Consider the following 10,379-nt stretch of genomic DNA (forward strand, 5'->3'; position numbering starts at 1 on the left):
TAGTGTATTTATTTTAATAAAGAGCTGATAGCCAAGATAAATGCACACCTGCTCACAGACATCATTTTATATACTATATTTGATGTTGATAGAGTGTTAATGTGTTTTGTAATTGTTCTATATTTAATTTTTCATTTCTTCAATCCAAAGAGATCGTTTTTATCAAAACTTCGTAAAAAATGTACAATTTTGTAAAAATTTTGTGGCAAAATAATATTTCCTATTGACATGGAAGTCGAAGGATCCTTGTAATACGATTTTGTAAGTTCAGATGTCTTGTCTTCAAATCCAAGCTCACTAATTGGAAGAACGTCTTCGTCCACCTCTTCTCCTATTTCCTTCCATTCACCTAGAATTTTGTGACGCTCTTCCAAGGCCTTCTTTGAGAACCTGTCAAGAAACCTCTCTTCCGGTGCATTCATGGGAAAATTTTCACAGCTGTTTTCAAAAATCATATTGAGACCCTCAGAAAAAACGAATGTAAGGAATATCAAAGGCAAAAATGAATAAAAAACGGCATACATTTCAACAGAGAAAGTGAGAATGGCCGTGATAACTTGAAATGCAAGCAAGGAAAACAAAATGAATCTGATACACTGCTTCCAATGAGAACCACCCGATTCATAATCATTCCTAGTAGCATAAAGCAGTTCATTTCTGTATACTAAGTAACTAAAAAGATAGAAAGCCCATGAAACAACTAGCATCAATGGGCAGACACAAGAATAGACAAGAGCCATAGGTAATATCAAAAGAATGTTAGGAATATGATTTCCAAAATCTATTGGTGGAGAAAACTCGCGTTCCTGTGTTTGCCTACGAGTATAAATAGCAAAAGGCGCCACAATCCAGTTATAAAGAAATGGTGATGGCTTAAGAATGACAATGACTGAACCTATGCATAATCTCTGTACTACTGTATTGAAAAAGAAAACAGATGTACGGATTATTGAACTCCCAAATTCAGAAATCAACGATTCAATGGTGACTGTCTTCGCTTTAATTTTTTCAATAAAGGTAAGAACTGAAGTGAGAATAATCATGGCCAAAAAGGCATTGAAAAACAGAAAAAGGGAAAGTCTATACATTAACTTAACCTGCAAACCAGAGTATGAGTTATTCTGCTCCATATGCAGTAATGCCTTGATAATAATAGGAACAAAGAATAGAAGAATATTGTAAATTAATGGAGCAAGAATACCTCTGTAAAGAGAATGTATGAATGGATTTTGGAGAACGATCTTGAACAGGAAATTTTTTGTGTTTTTTTCTATTTCTAGGCTTTTTACAATCCATACGACAATAACGAGGAAGAAAAGGTTAAATAGAACGTATAAGCCAAGTGAAAGAAGCTTTAGGAAATAACCGCTTACTTCTTTTCTACAAATATTCCTCCAAAGAACATCGTGTGGAGCTGGCGCAGGCTCAATATTGCTTGAAAATACTCTTGTCCCCAACTTTGTCTGTCTTACTATTCCTGCTGTTCGCTGGTCCTTAAAGGTAATAAAGCCTTTTCTTCGGTTAATTGGCAAATCTAAAGAAAATAGATCACTGTTCTTCCTAAAACTGAGCACCTGAGATATGCTAAAGAAACTAACATCATTCTTTACATCCATGTCTACATAAAGTGTTTCATTAGCCTTCGGTACATCAAGTTGATTTTCTTTTGATGTATCTTCTAAACGATCCTTTTCCCGGAGTATCTTTTTGTTGATTTCATTTAGCCTTACTAGATGCAAATTGATTATTGACCTTCCAATAAAAGTTTTTGAAAAAAATTTATCAGCATATTTACAAAAATTATTGAAAATCTTTACCTTTTCTTCTAATGTAAAATTCATGCTTTCAAAAAGAGCTAGCGTTGATCGTTCAAGATCCTCTGTATAGAGCTCACCAAAACTGGCTCTACACTTGTCCTTCTCTGCCTTAAAGTACTTTTTAATTTTAACAAATGATGTGGCTATTTCTTTTTCTATATCCTGTATCACTGCATCACGTTCTTCATACATTTTCTGCAGGCGGTAAGTGTTGTGGATGAGAGACACACTCTCTATATCACCTATTTTTAAAGACTCTATGTATTTTAGTAATTCTAGATCGTTTTTAATAGTTGGAGGAAGACGATCAATAATAACTGTTCTGGAAGAGATGTTAATGAAATCTATTGCATTCTGGTCATCACACAACTCCTTAGATAGTTTTTTCATTTGACTGACTGAAGTCATTGTGGCAGGTGCGGCAAGATACAGCTGTCGTAGGGTTACAAATCTTTTGTAATAAATAAATACCATATATAAAACAATGGCTGTGATGATATGTGCCAAAGCCAGAATGCACCAATAAACCTTAATATCTTTGATATCAGAAAGGCTCAAAAGGATAAATAGTTGTGAATCTCTCTTAGACCCTCTAATTGTGTAAAACCATTGACAAAGAAAAGGCACAACAATTAGCGAAAGAAAGAAGCAAATTCTATAAAGCAATTTGAGCATTTGAAGAAACATGAATCCGTCAAGACCTACCATACTAAGCAACTGAGTATCCTTGGTGGTAATTAAAGGTCCAATCCAAGAAAAGAGTCCTGGATTGTGCTGATAGCATGGATGCTGCGGCTTATTTTTGATGTTTGGATAATATACCCATGGTGTTTTATTTCTACAGATAAAGTATACGACGATCAAGGCCAAGGCACCGAACACTTGGGTAAACCCATTTGACCTAATAACCTGGTCACAGTCTTCTAATTGTCCAAGACCTGTGAGATTCCCAAGAGTTTTTGTATCTTCCTCGTCAATTTTAATAGGAAGTTTCGAGCCTGGGTCACTCATTAAAGGGGTGAACATGAAATTACAAAATAAGGAGGAGCTCCAATCAAAAGCTAGATACGATTTGAAATAAAAGAATACTCATGACACTAATGTGCAAGTACTGCATATGCATTTTAGTATATTAAATGGCAAATCAAAGTACAAGAAACTATGGTTAATTTTGCTATCTTATTTCATGTGCTTGTGTTAGTGCTTATATTTGTCTTTATGGTCGATGATTAGAAATATTGATGTTTAAAAGCCCATTGTATGGACGTAATATTGATAAAAGAGGATTACTTTATTCTCGACATAAAAGTGCGGCCCAATGCCTCTCAGACAGAAATTCGTGCTTTCACTGATGAAGAATTTATAATTGCACTTGCGGCGCCAGCAGATAAGGAAAAAGCCAACAAAGAACTTTTAAACTTTCTTTCAACGATTTTTGGAGTCCAGAAAGACAAGTTAAGTGTTACTGGCGGACAACATTCAAGTAGGAAAAAAATTAGAGTAAGCTTAAGAGCGAGTATTCAGGAGGTTACGAATATGATAGCCAAGTGCATGAATAAGGTCTGAAGCGTAACACCACACTAAATTATAAGTCAGAGAGGCCCGAAGCATACTATTCGTTGTTTTAGTAGCCTTGGCAAATCTTATAAGAGTTTTAAAAAGACTATTCAAAGAAAACGACGTATTTAAGAATACTTCTAAGTCTGAATGCGGCTGTTCATTTCAAGCATCAAAGTATTTTTCAGGAAGACAAGTAGTTATTGTTTAGAAGATTTTAAATGTAAAGTTTAATCAAAATATGCATGCTACACTTATAATTCTATTTATCTGAGTACTAGTGCAATTTTGTTTGATATTTGGGTGGAGTTCTCATGCTTGGGCACAAATATAGCACAGGCCAAAACATCCACATCAACACTACAGGCCTTTCCTAATGCTGTTTTGGATTCAACAAAAACAAACTGAACACCTTTCTGCTCACAAAGGACTGGAAGTGGATCTATCAAACAAGGAGGATTTGCATCTTTGGCAATGACCACGAGTACCGCAGTATTGTTTTTAACCGATTTTACCGCCTCGTTGTACCCTGACTTGATATTTCCTTCAGATTTAAGAGAATGTATAAGTTTATACATCTCCTGGGTCTTTTTGCTGCTAAGTGCTTCGTATACCATCGGAATGACAAAAATTTTTTCAAAAAATTTAACTCGAAGTACAAATGGATTATTACGCACAATCCTATGATGTAACAAGCAAATATGGTTAGATATCATTGATAATTACGTATGCAAGATTGACTATTTTCTCACCAATGTCTATATTTGATTAATGTTTCTAGCATTTTCTCATCAAAATCCTCATTCCCACTTGACAGTTCCTGATTTAATTCAATTTGGTTAATAAGCTCAATCAACTTGTCTATTTTCGAATTCCAATTGTCCTCAAGTTTACTTTTACCAAACAATTTTTCCACTTCAAAATTACTCCTTGTCTTCAGAAAAACGTTTGGCAACTGAAAGTTTGCTTCGTTTGGAACTAAGCTGATTGCTTCTCAGATGGGGGAAGAAGGAGACTGTATTCAATAGAAGAGAGTGATTCCAGAAAGTTCTCTGGTGTTGTGTAGGAGATAACTTTAGCAAGCCTTTCGTGCTTTTGTCCAAAATCCATGGGTAAATTGAGCTCTAATGATTTTAAAGACACAGTTGCCGTTATAATGATGGCCATTTTAGTTATATTCATTTCTGTTATTTGAAGCACACTGCAGCATAATATGCGAGAGTATCAGTAATTCTGTATATTGACATTGCAAAATATTTTATATTTTAGCTGTCAAGTAAATGCATGCTTGAATCAACAAATTAGATTTTAGTGCTTATCTTGGCCATGTTGACCACACTTGCCGCCAATACAGCCTGTGGTTGATAGGGTATTTGCATAATTTTATTATTAACAAATAGTTTTTGCAGTATTAGTTTATAGGTTGCCTGAAATTTTTAACTAATTAACTCACAAATAAAAATTCACTGCTAAATTAAAATTTATAAAGATGTCAAGAAGTTCCTGTCGCATGAACCTGACTGTAGAGCAACCAAGTAAAATTATTGAGCTGAGAGAAATAAAACTGGATGAAAGCAATACCGAATTATACTCATCTGAAATTTCATTAAACTTCTATGGTATGAACTCAGATATGTTTGAAATTTCAAAAAAGAAATCATTGGAGGGATATGTGGAGAATGAAGTACTAAGAGATGCAATACAAATGAAAATAAAATCAAGGACTACCCAAGAAGAATGCTTTGGCTTCAGGACATACCTGTTAAGCTCTAAGTTCATATTGGAATCTCTCAAAAACGATATAAGAGTTGGCAGATTCAAGGTAGAGGATGCCTCAGTCATAGTTTATTTTGTAACAGTAAATGATGCCATCTCATTTTATCATCAATATTTTTCACTAGTCAAAATGAGCTTTTTGAGAGAAAGATTGTTTGAGACACTAATTGATAACTCAGAAGAACAGTATAGTACCGGTCATAATAACAGGATGACCAGGATTCAGTACTGTGCAAAAGTCGAGCAAGTAAGACACTCAGTCTCATCAGAAAATAGTTTAATATATGATTTTAAACCGTTTATAAGCCAAGTTGAAAATGAAAAGGAAGATAATTCAAACATGACAGAAGATGAATTTTATTCACGAATAGAGTTTTTCAATAGGATGAAGGGGTTGTACTCGAAGAGTGAAATTAAGAAACTGAATACTACTCAGAAGAATGAAGAATGCACAACAGAAGAATATGAGGGTAGACTAGATTTGATTTTTATGAATGCCAAAGAACTGGCTGTTGGATCAATAACAAATGTTATAATGCAAACAAAAATAAAGGAAATGACGGAGGACCAGATATGCGAGCTTATCAGATGTTTTGGGAATGACATATCGGTGATATGTGCAACAAAATATGGAGCCTACACCATTCAAACATTGATACTTGCTTGCTCAACTGAAAAAACACAGTCATTAATTTGTAAATACTTTGGCGAAAATGGAAAATACTTGTTCTGCCACGAAATTGGAAACTACAGCATTCAGAGAATATTGCTTTTTAATGAAAAATACATACTTGGGCTTATAAGGAGCTATCTAAAAACAATTATGGAAAATAAGCTCGGCATCAAGGTACTTAAAAGATGTTTAGGTCTTTTGAAAGACAGAAATGGCATGTTGAAGGATGAGATCATGAAAATTAAAAGCAAAGAAAATGCCAAAACATGTGAGGAGATACTAAATCTGCTTAATTAGTAAATTAAGATTATTAGAACAAAATATTTATGGAGATCATGGCATTTAATTATATGATATACTAATACACAATAGCTAATGCTTGATGCATTTTATTAGTAGGCCTCGTTTTAAGCTATTACATTGTGCAAATACGTGTTAGATCGTTTGTTCTTTGAAATCAATTCCATATTTTGTACATATGAGACCACGTATTTTTTCAAAATAGCTTTGATCAACAAAGACCTTTTCGACATCAATTGCAATGCTAGATGCAGAATTAATGCTGGTCTCCATCAGAATTAATGCTATAAATGAATCCTCCTCTGTTACGTCATCCATGCCCATAAGTTTTGAATGTGCCTCTGTTAGCCTTACCAAGCTTTCAAGCATTCTTATCGTATTGAACTCATTTACTCCTTCTAGTGTTCTCTTTTTAGTATAATATTTCAGTAAAATATCGCAGGTCGGCTCGGTAATATTGTTTTTCTTTTTACGACACTGAGAAATAAAGGTTCTAAGAGTCGTCTGTGACCATCTAATCTGCTCTGGTAGCTTTACTGGTGATTCTCTGCTTAAAACATAATTACAGACTTCAGCGTCCTTGTCTTTGTTTGATTTATCAAAAATTCCAAATATTAAGTCAAACCTGCTTACCAATGGAGATGCCATTTCAAGATTATCACAAATAGACCTTTTGGAATCATAATTATATCTTATGCCTGCTGCTGCAAATACAGAACACCGTGAATTCAAAGTGGTAACCATTCCAGCTTTAGCTACACTCAGTGTTTGCTGCTCCATTGCTTCCAAAAGACCACTCTTTTCACTTATTTTTAATCTATTAAATTCATCAATACAGCATATCCCAGTATCAGCAAGAACTAAGGCACCTGCTTCAAGTGTCCATTCTTTTTCATACCTGACTGCACAGCTTGTGAGTCCTGCATCCGAGGTCCCAACGCCATTTGTAAAGATAGAGGGAGATACAAGCTTAGATGTAGCTTTTAGTAGATGTGACTTTCCAGTTCCTGGATCACCAACTATGAGAACATGCGAATTAAGACGTGATGCACCGGGATCCTTATTCCCCACGGCACCTCCAATTAACGCAAGTAAAAATCCAAGCTTAACATTATACAGTCCGCAAAGTTCTGGGCAAAATGAGTTGATAATAAAGGACCTTTTTTCAAATCTATTTTTTGAACAATAATCATCGATTAGACATTTTACCTCAGAATACTCGTTTTCTTCGTCATTATCTTTAATTATTTGTATAGCCTTAATGAATAATGTAGAAAGCATTGACTCATTTGGCCTTAGCGACTTCCATTTCCTTAAAACAGTCCCAGTAACAGAAATTTTATCTCCATGTTGAAACACTCCTACTTTTTCACCTTCTATATTTACTTCAATAGTCTCTGACATTGCATCAGAATTGCTCATGTCTTGTATTTTGATAGTTTGAATTGGAAAGGAATGTTGAAAATTTTGGGATGTTTTTAAATTACTTGATCCACAAGACTGGCAAAATAAATTCCCCCTAAGTTTTGATGCTTCATGTTCGGAAAGATAAGATGTTGCCCTACATTTCAGACATATTTGTTCACTTGTAACATTTTTAAAGAATATGGGATACGTTTTGATAATGCTTCCTGTAACCTTTACCATTCTGTTCAACTCTTTGCAGGATAATGGCTTTGTAATGATAATACTCGTAGGTATTCCGTCCAAAGCTTTCTTATAAAGTATGGGATATCTTGTTGTGTTGTTTACAATATCATTTGCCAGCTCTGGATTTTTATCACAAAGCATAATTAAGTTTATTAAATCTGGTGTAAGATCGCCATGAAAATTCATAGAAGGGCTTTATTGTGCTTAGAACTGAAAAATGGAAAATTAATCTTCTAAATAACAACAAAAACACATGTTTAATTGCAAAACAAGCACGATAATGATTCCATCAACAGTTTGTTGATGGGCACAGAATATTTTTGTCAAAATTTTTTAATTAAAAAAATGCTTCATAAAAAGCAAGATGATTGGCCCATTTTCAAACAATTCATCACCATACTTACTTACTCCTTTTTCTCTTAGAAACAAATAAATCAAAAACCCCTAACTTCTTGAATGGTAGACCAGAATCCAGTAGAGCCAACAGCAGACCAAAATCCAGCAGAGGCAGCGGCAAACCAGAATCCAATGGAGCCAGATCAAGTCAAAAAAGTGGATGAAAAAATCGAACAAAACATAGAGATCATCAAGGAATCAAGAATTGGAAAAGCAATTCCCAGAGAATTGAAGAATATGAGACAAAAAGATTTGCATTTTATCGCACTTCTAATCAAAACCATACTACTCATACCAATATTCATGTTTACTTTTGATGAAGGAAAATCTTTAGTCATAGGCCACACGGCTATCGTTTATATTCTCTATGTTAGTATATTAGCAGATATAATTGTCTCATTCTCCATATTTTTCAAATTCATTAATTTACCAGCAGTCGTTAGAATTGGAGTGCCCGGGTTTAAGCTGCTTATTTTGCTTATTTTCTCAATAATACTTGCAATTAGCCACGACAACAACATATTCTTTTATTTTCTGGAACTCATATTTTATCTTCTTTGCATTTGGATTGAGTTCCTACACTTCTTCTATTCCGAAACTAAGGAGGAACAGCTTGCAACAGAGGCTGAGACTGACACTTCCAAAGTAGCTACAGAACAAGTTTAAATAAATACATATTATTTAATATAAAAATTATTGATACAAAAAATTACTTGTGAGAACTTTTAATAAGAAATTTTGGTTATAGTTTAATTAACTAACCTGCAGGAGCGCACTGAGCAGCTTGTTTCGTTTTGTCTTCAACAATAGCCTTTTCATCTCTGGTATTACTTAACATCTTCATGCTAATCGATTTACTGCGCTGTTTATGATCAAAGTACATAGCAGCTATCAGCCCATTGAAGTACGAAGAAATAAAGTTGATGGCGACAAAGAGGCAGAAGTAAATGACAGAGAAGTATATCTGGAAGGAGGAATACAGGGATACGGCTTGTGTAGAATCAATTTGAGTTTCTGGTCCGATCAATAGATGTAGGTTTCCAGTAAAGTTCTCAAATATAAGATTAGTGTTAAATGGCAACATTCCAATCAAGGCAGCGCATGCAAGAACAGAAAGTACAATTCTTAGGAAAATGAATAGCACCGTACTCTGACGTGACCTTGTCCTTCTAATTTTCATAGATTCTTTCAAAGCCTCTTGGTCAAACTCACCACCAAATATAGCTAGATAGGAAATAAGAAACTCATTGTAAAACTCGACAGCAGTCTTAAGGGCGATAAGGAACGATCTTATACCCTCAAGAACCATCAATGCTATATACTGGCCAGCAGATATTGATATGGCCGCACCAGACTTCTTTTTGTTACTACTTTTATCACAAATATAATGAGAGACTAAATCAACAGCAGTTATCAGACACTCAAGCACAGCAGGTATAAATGTGGCATAGAGAATTGAGTCAATGATGGAAACTACGGAATATATAGCAGTGGTAAATCGGTTATTTTTGTCACCAAGTGATGAATATATGTACGAAGAGATGAAAGCTTTAATGATACCGCTGCATGCACCATATAGCCAGGCAACGATAAATGAATAGATTAGTACGGCAATAAGCTTGTTTTTAATGTAGCCAAACACGAAACATGAGAAGTAAACCATGATTGCATTGAAGAGTGAGACTACAAAGATGACAGCAAATACGGGAATGATATTACGCCACATAATTGAGGCAACCCTTCCAATTTTTTGATAAACATCCTCACCGTTAATCAGCAGATCAAAGATAGTGACTACGGATAAAAAGATTGAAACCACAAGTGCCACAACGATCCAGAAGTTGTTCGTGTTATTATACAACAAGAGTGTAAAAAGCAGTGGTGAGAACAAGCATAATACTGTAAAATATCTGGAAAATATTGATAGGAAAAAGGATACAGTAAAGCAAAAGGCCAAGCAAAGTAGTATGAGGATACCTGAAAAGTATAGCACGTTTTCGTCCATGTGAATCGAAGACAGTTTTTTTAACGACTGGAAGCGTGCCCAACTGAAGATCACAAAAAGATTGGAAATCACGAAGAAGATCCTGATGCAAGTTAAAATAAACTTGTTTCTAAGGCTATTCTTATCTGATGAAAGAGCAAAGAAGGTCAAGGGGTTGTGATTATAAAAATATAAGTGGCTGAGAAAAGACACTAAAAAAGAGAAT

At 34.6% G+C, this 10,379-nt stretch overlaps 7 protein-coding genes across 7 annotated transcripts; 3 read left to right on the top strand and 4 right to left on the bottom strand.

Annotated features, from left to right (window-relative positions):
* Window positions 1-131: 131 nt before the first annotated feature.
* Window positions 132-2,828, bottom strand: VICG_00431 (uncharacterized protein; the record flags this gene model as incomplete). The annotated part of the gene is made up of 1 exon (XM_007603822.1): window positions 132-2,828. One exon carries the CDS (start codon window positions 2,826-2,828, stop codon window positions 132-134), a length of 2,697 nt encoding a protein of 898 aa, XP_007603884.1.
* Window positions 2,829-3,077: 249 nt separating this feature from the next.
* Window positions 3,078-3,383, top strand: VICG_00432 (TIGR00251 family protein; the record flags this gene model as incomplete). The annotated part of the gene is made up of 1 exon (XM_007603823.1): window positions 3,078-3,383. One exon carries the CDS (start codon window positions 3,078-3,080, stop codon window positions 3,381-3,383), a length of 306 nt encoding a protein of 101 aa, XP_007603885.1.
* A 257-nt stretch (window positions 3,384-3,640) lies between these two features.
* On the bottom strand, window positions 3,641-3,991 carry VICG_00433 (uncharacterized protein; the record flags this gene model as incomplete). The annotated part of the gene is made up of 1 exon (XM_007603824.1): window positions 3,641-3,991. One exon carries the CDS (start codon window positions 3,989-3,991, stop codon window positions 3,641-3,643), a length of 351 nt encoding a protein of 116 aa, XP_007603886.1.
* An 893-nt stretch (window positions 3,992-4,884) lies between these two features.
* On the top strand, window positions 4,885-6,120 carry VICG_00434 (uncharacterized protein; the record flags this gene model as incomplete). The annotated part of the gene is made up of 1 exon (XM_007603825.1): window positions 4,885-6,120. One exon carries the CDS (start codon window positions 4,885-4,887, stop codon window positions 6,118-6,120), a length of 1,236 nt encoding a protein of 411 aa, XP_007603887.1.
* Window positions 6,121-6,258: 138 nt separating this feature from the next.
* VICG_00435 (uncharacterized protein) lies at window positions 6,259-7,959 on the bottom strand (the record flags this gene model as incomplete). Its single annotated transcript, XM_007603826.1, has 1 exon — window positions 6,259-7,959. One exon carries the CDS (start codon window positions 7,957-7,959, stop codon window positions 6,259-6,261), a length of 1,701 nt encoding a protein of 566 aa, XP_007603888.1.
* Window positions 7,960-8,229: 270 nt separating this feature from the next.
* On the top strand, window positions 8,230-8,835 carry VICG_00436 (uncharacterized protein; the record flags this gene model as incomplete). Its single annotated transcript, XM_007603827.1, has 1 exon — window positions 8,230-8,835. One exon carries the CDS (start codon window positions 8,230-8,232, stop codon window positions 8,833-8,835), a length of 606 nt encoding a protein of 201 aa, XP_007603889.1.
* Window positions 8,836-8,926: 91 nt separating this feature from the next.
* Window positions 8,927-10,379, bottom strand: VICG_00437 (uncharacterized protein; the record flags this gene model as incomplete). The annotated part of the gene is made up of 1 exon (XM_007603828.1): window positions 8,927-10,379. A coding segment is annotated over one exon (1,453 nt), but the record flags the coding sequence as incomplete, so codon positions are not given.

This window comes from Vittaforma corneae, assembly GCF_000231115.1.
Source record: "Vittaforma corneae ATCC 50505 unplaced genomic scaffold supercont1.2, whole genome shotgun sequence".
Classification (NCBI taxonomy): Eukaryota; Fungi; Microsporidia; family Nosematidae; genus Vittaforma; species Vittaforma corneae.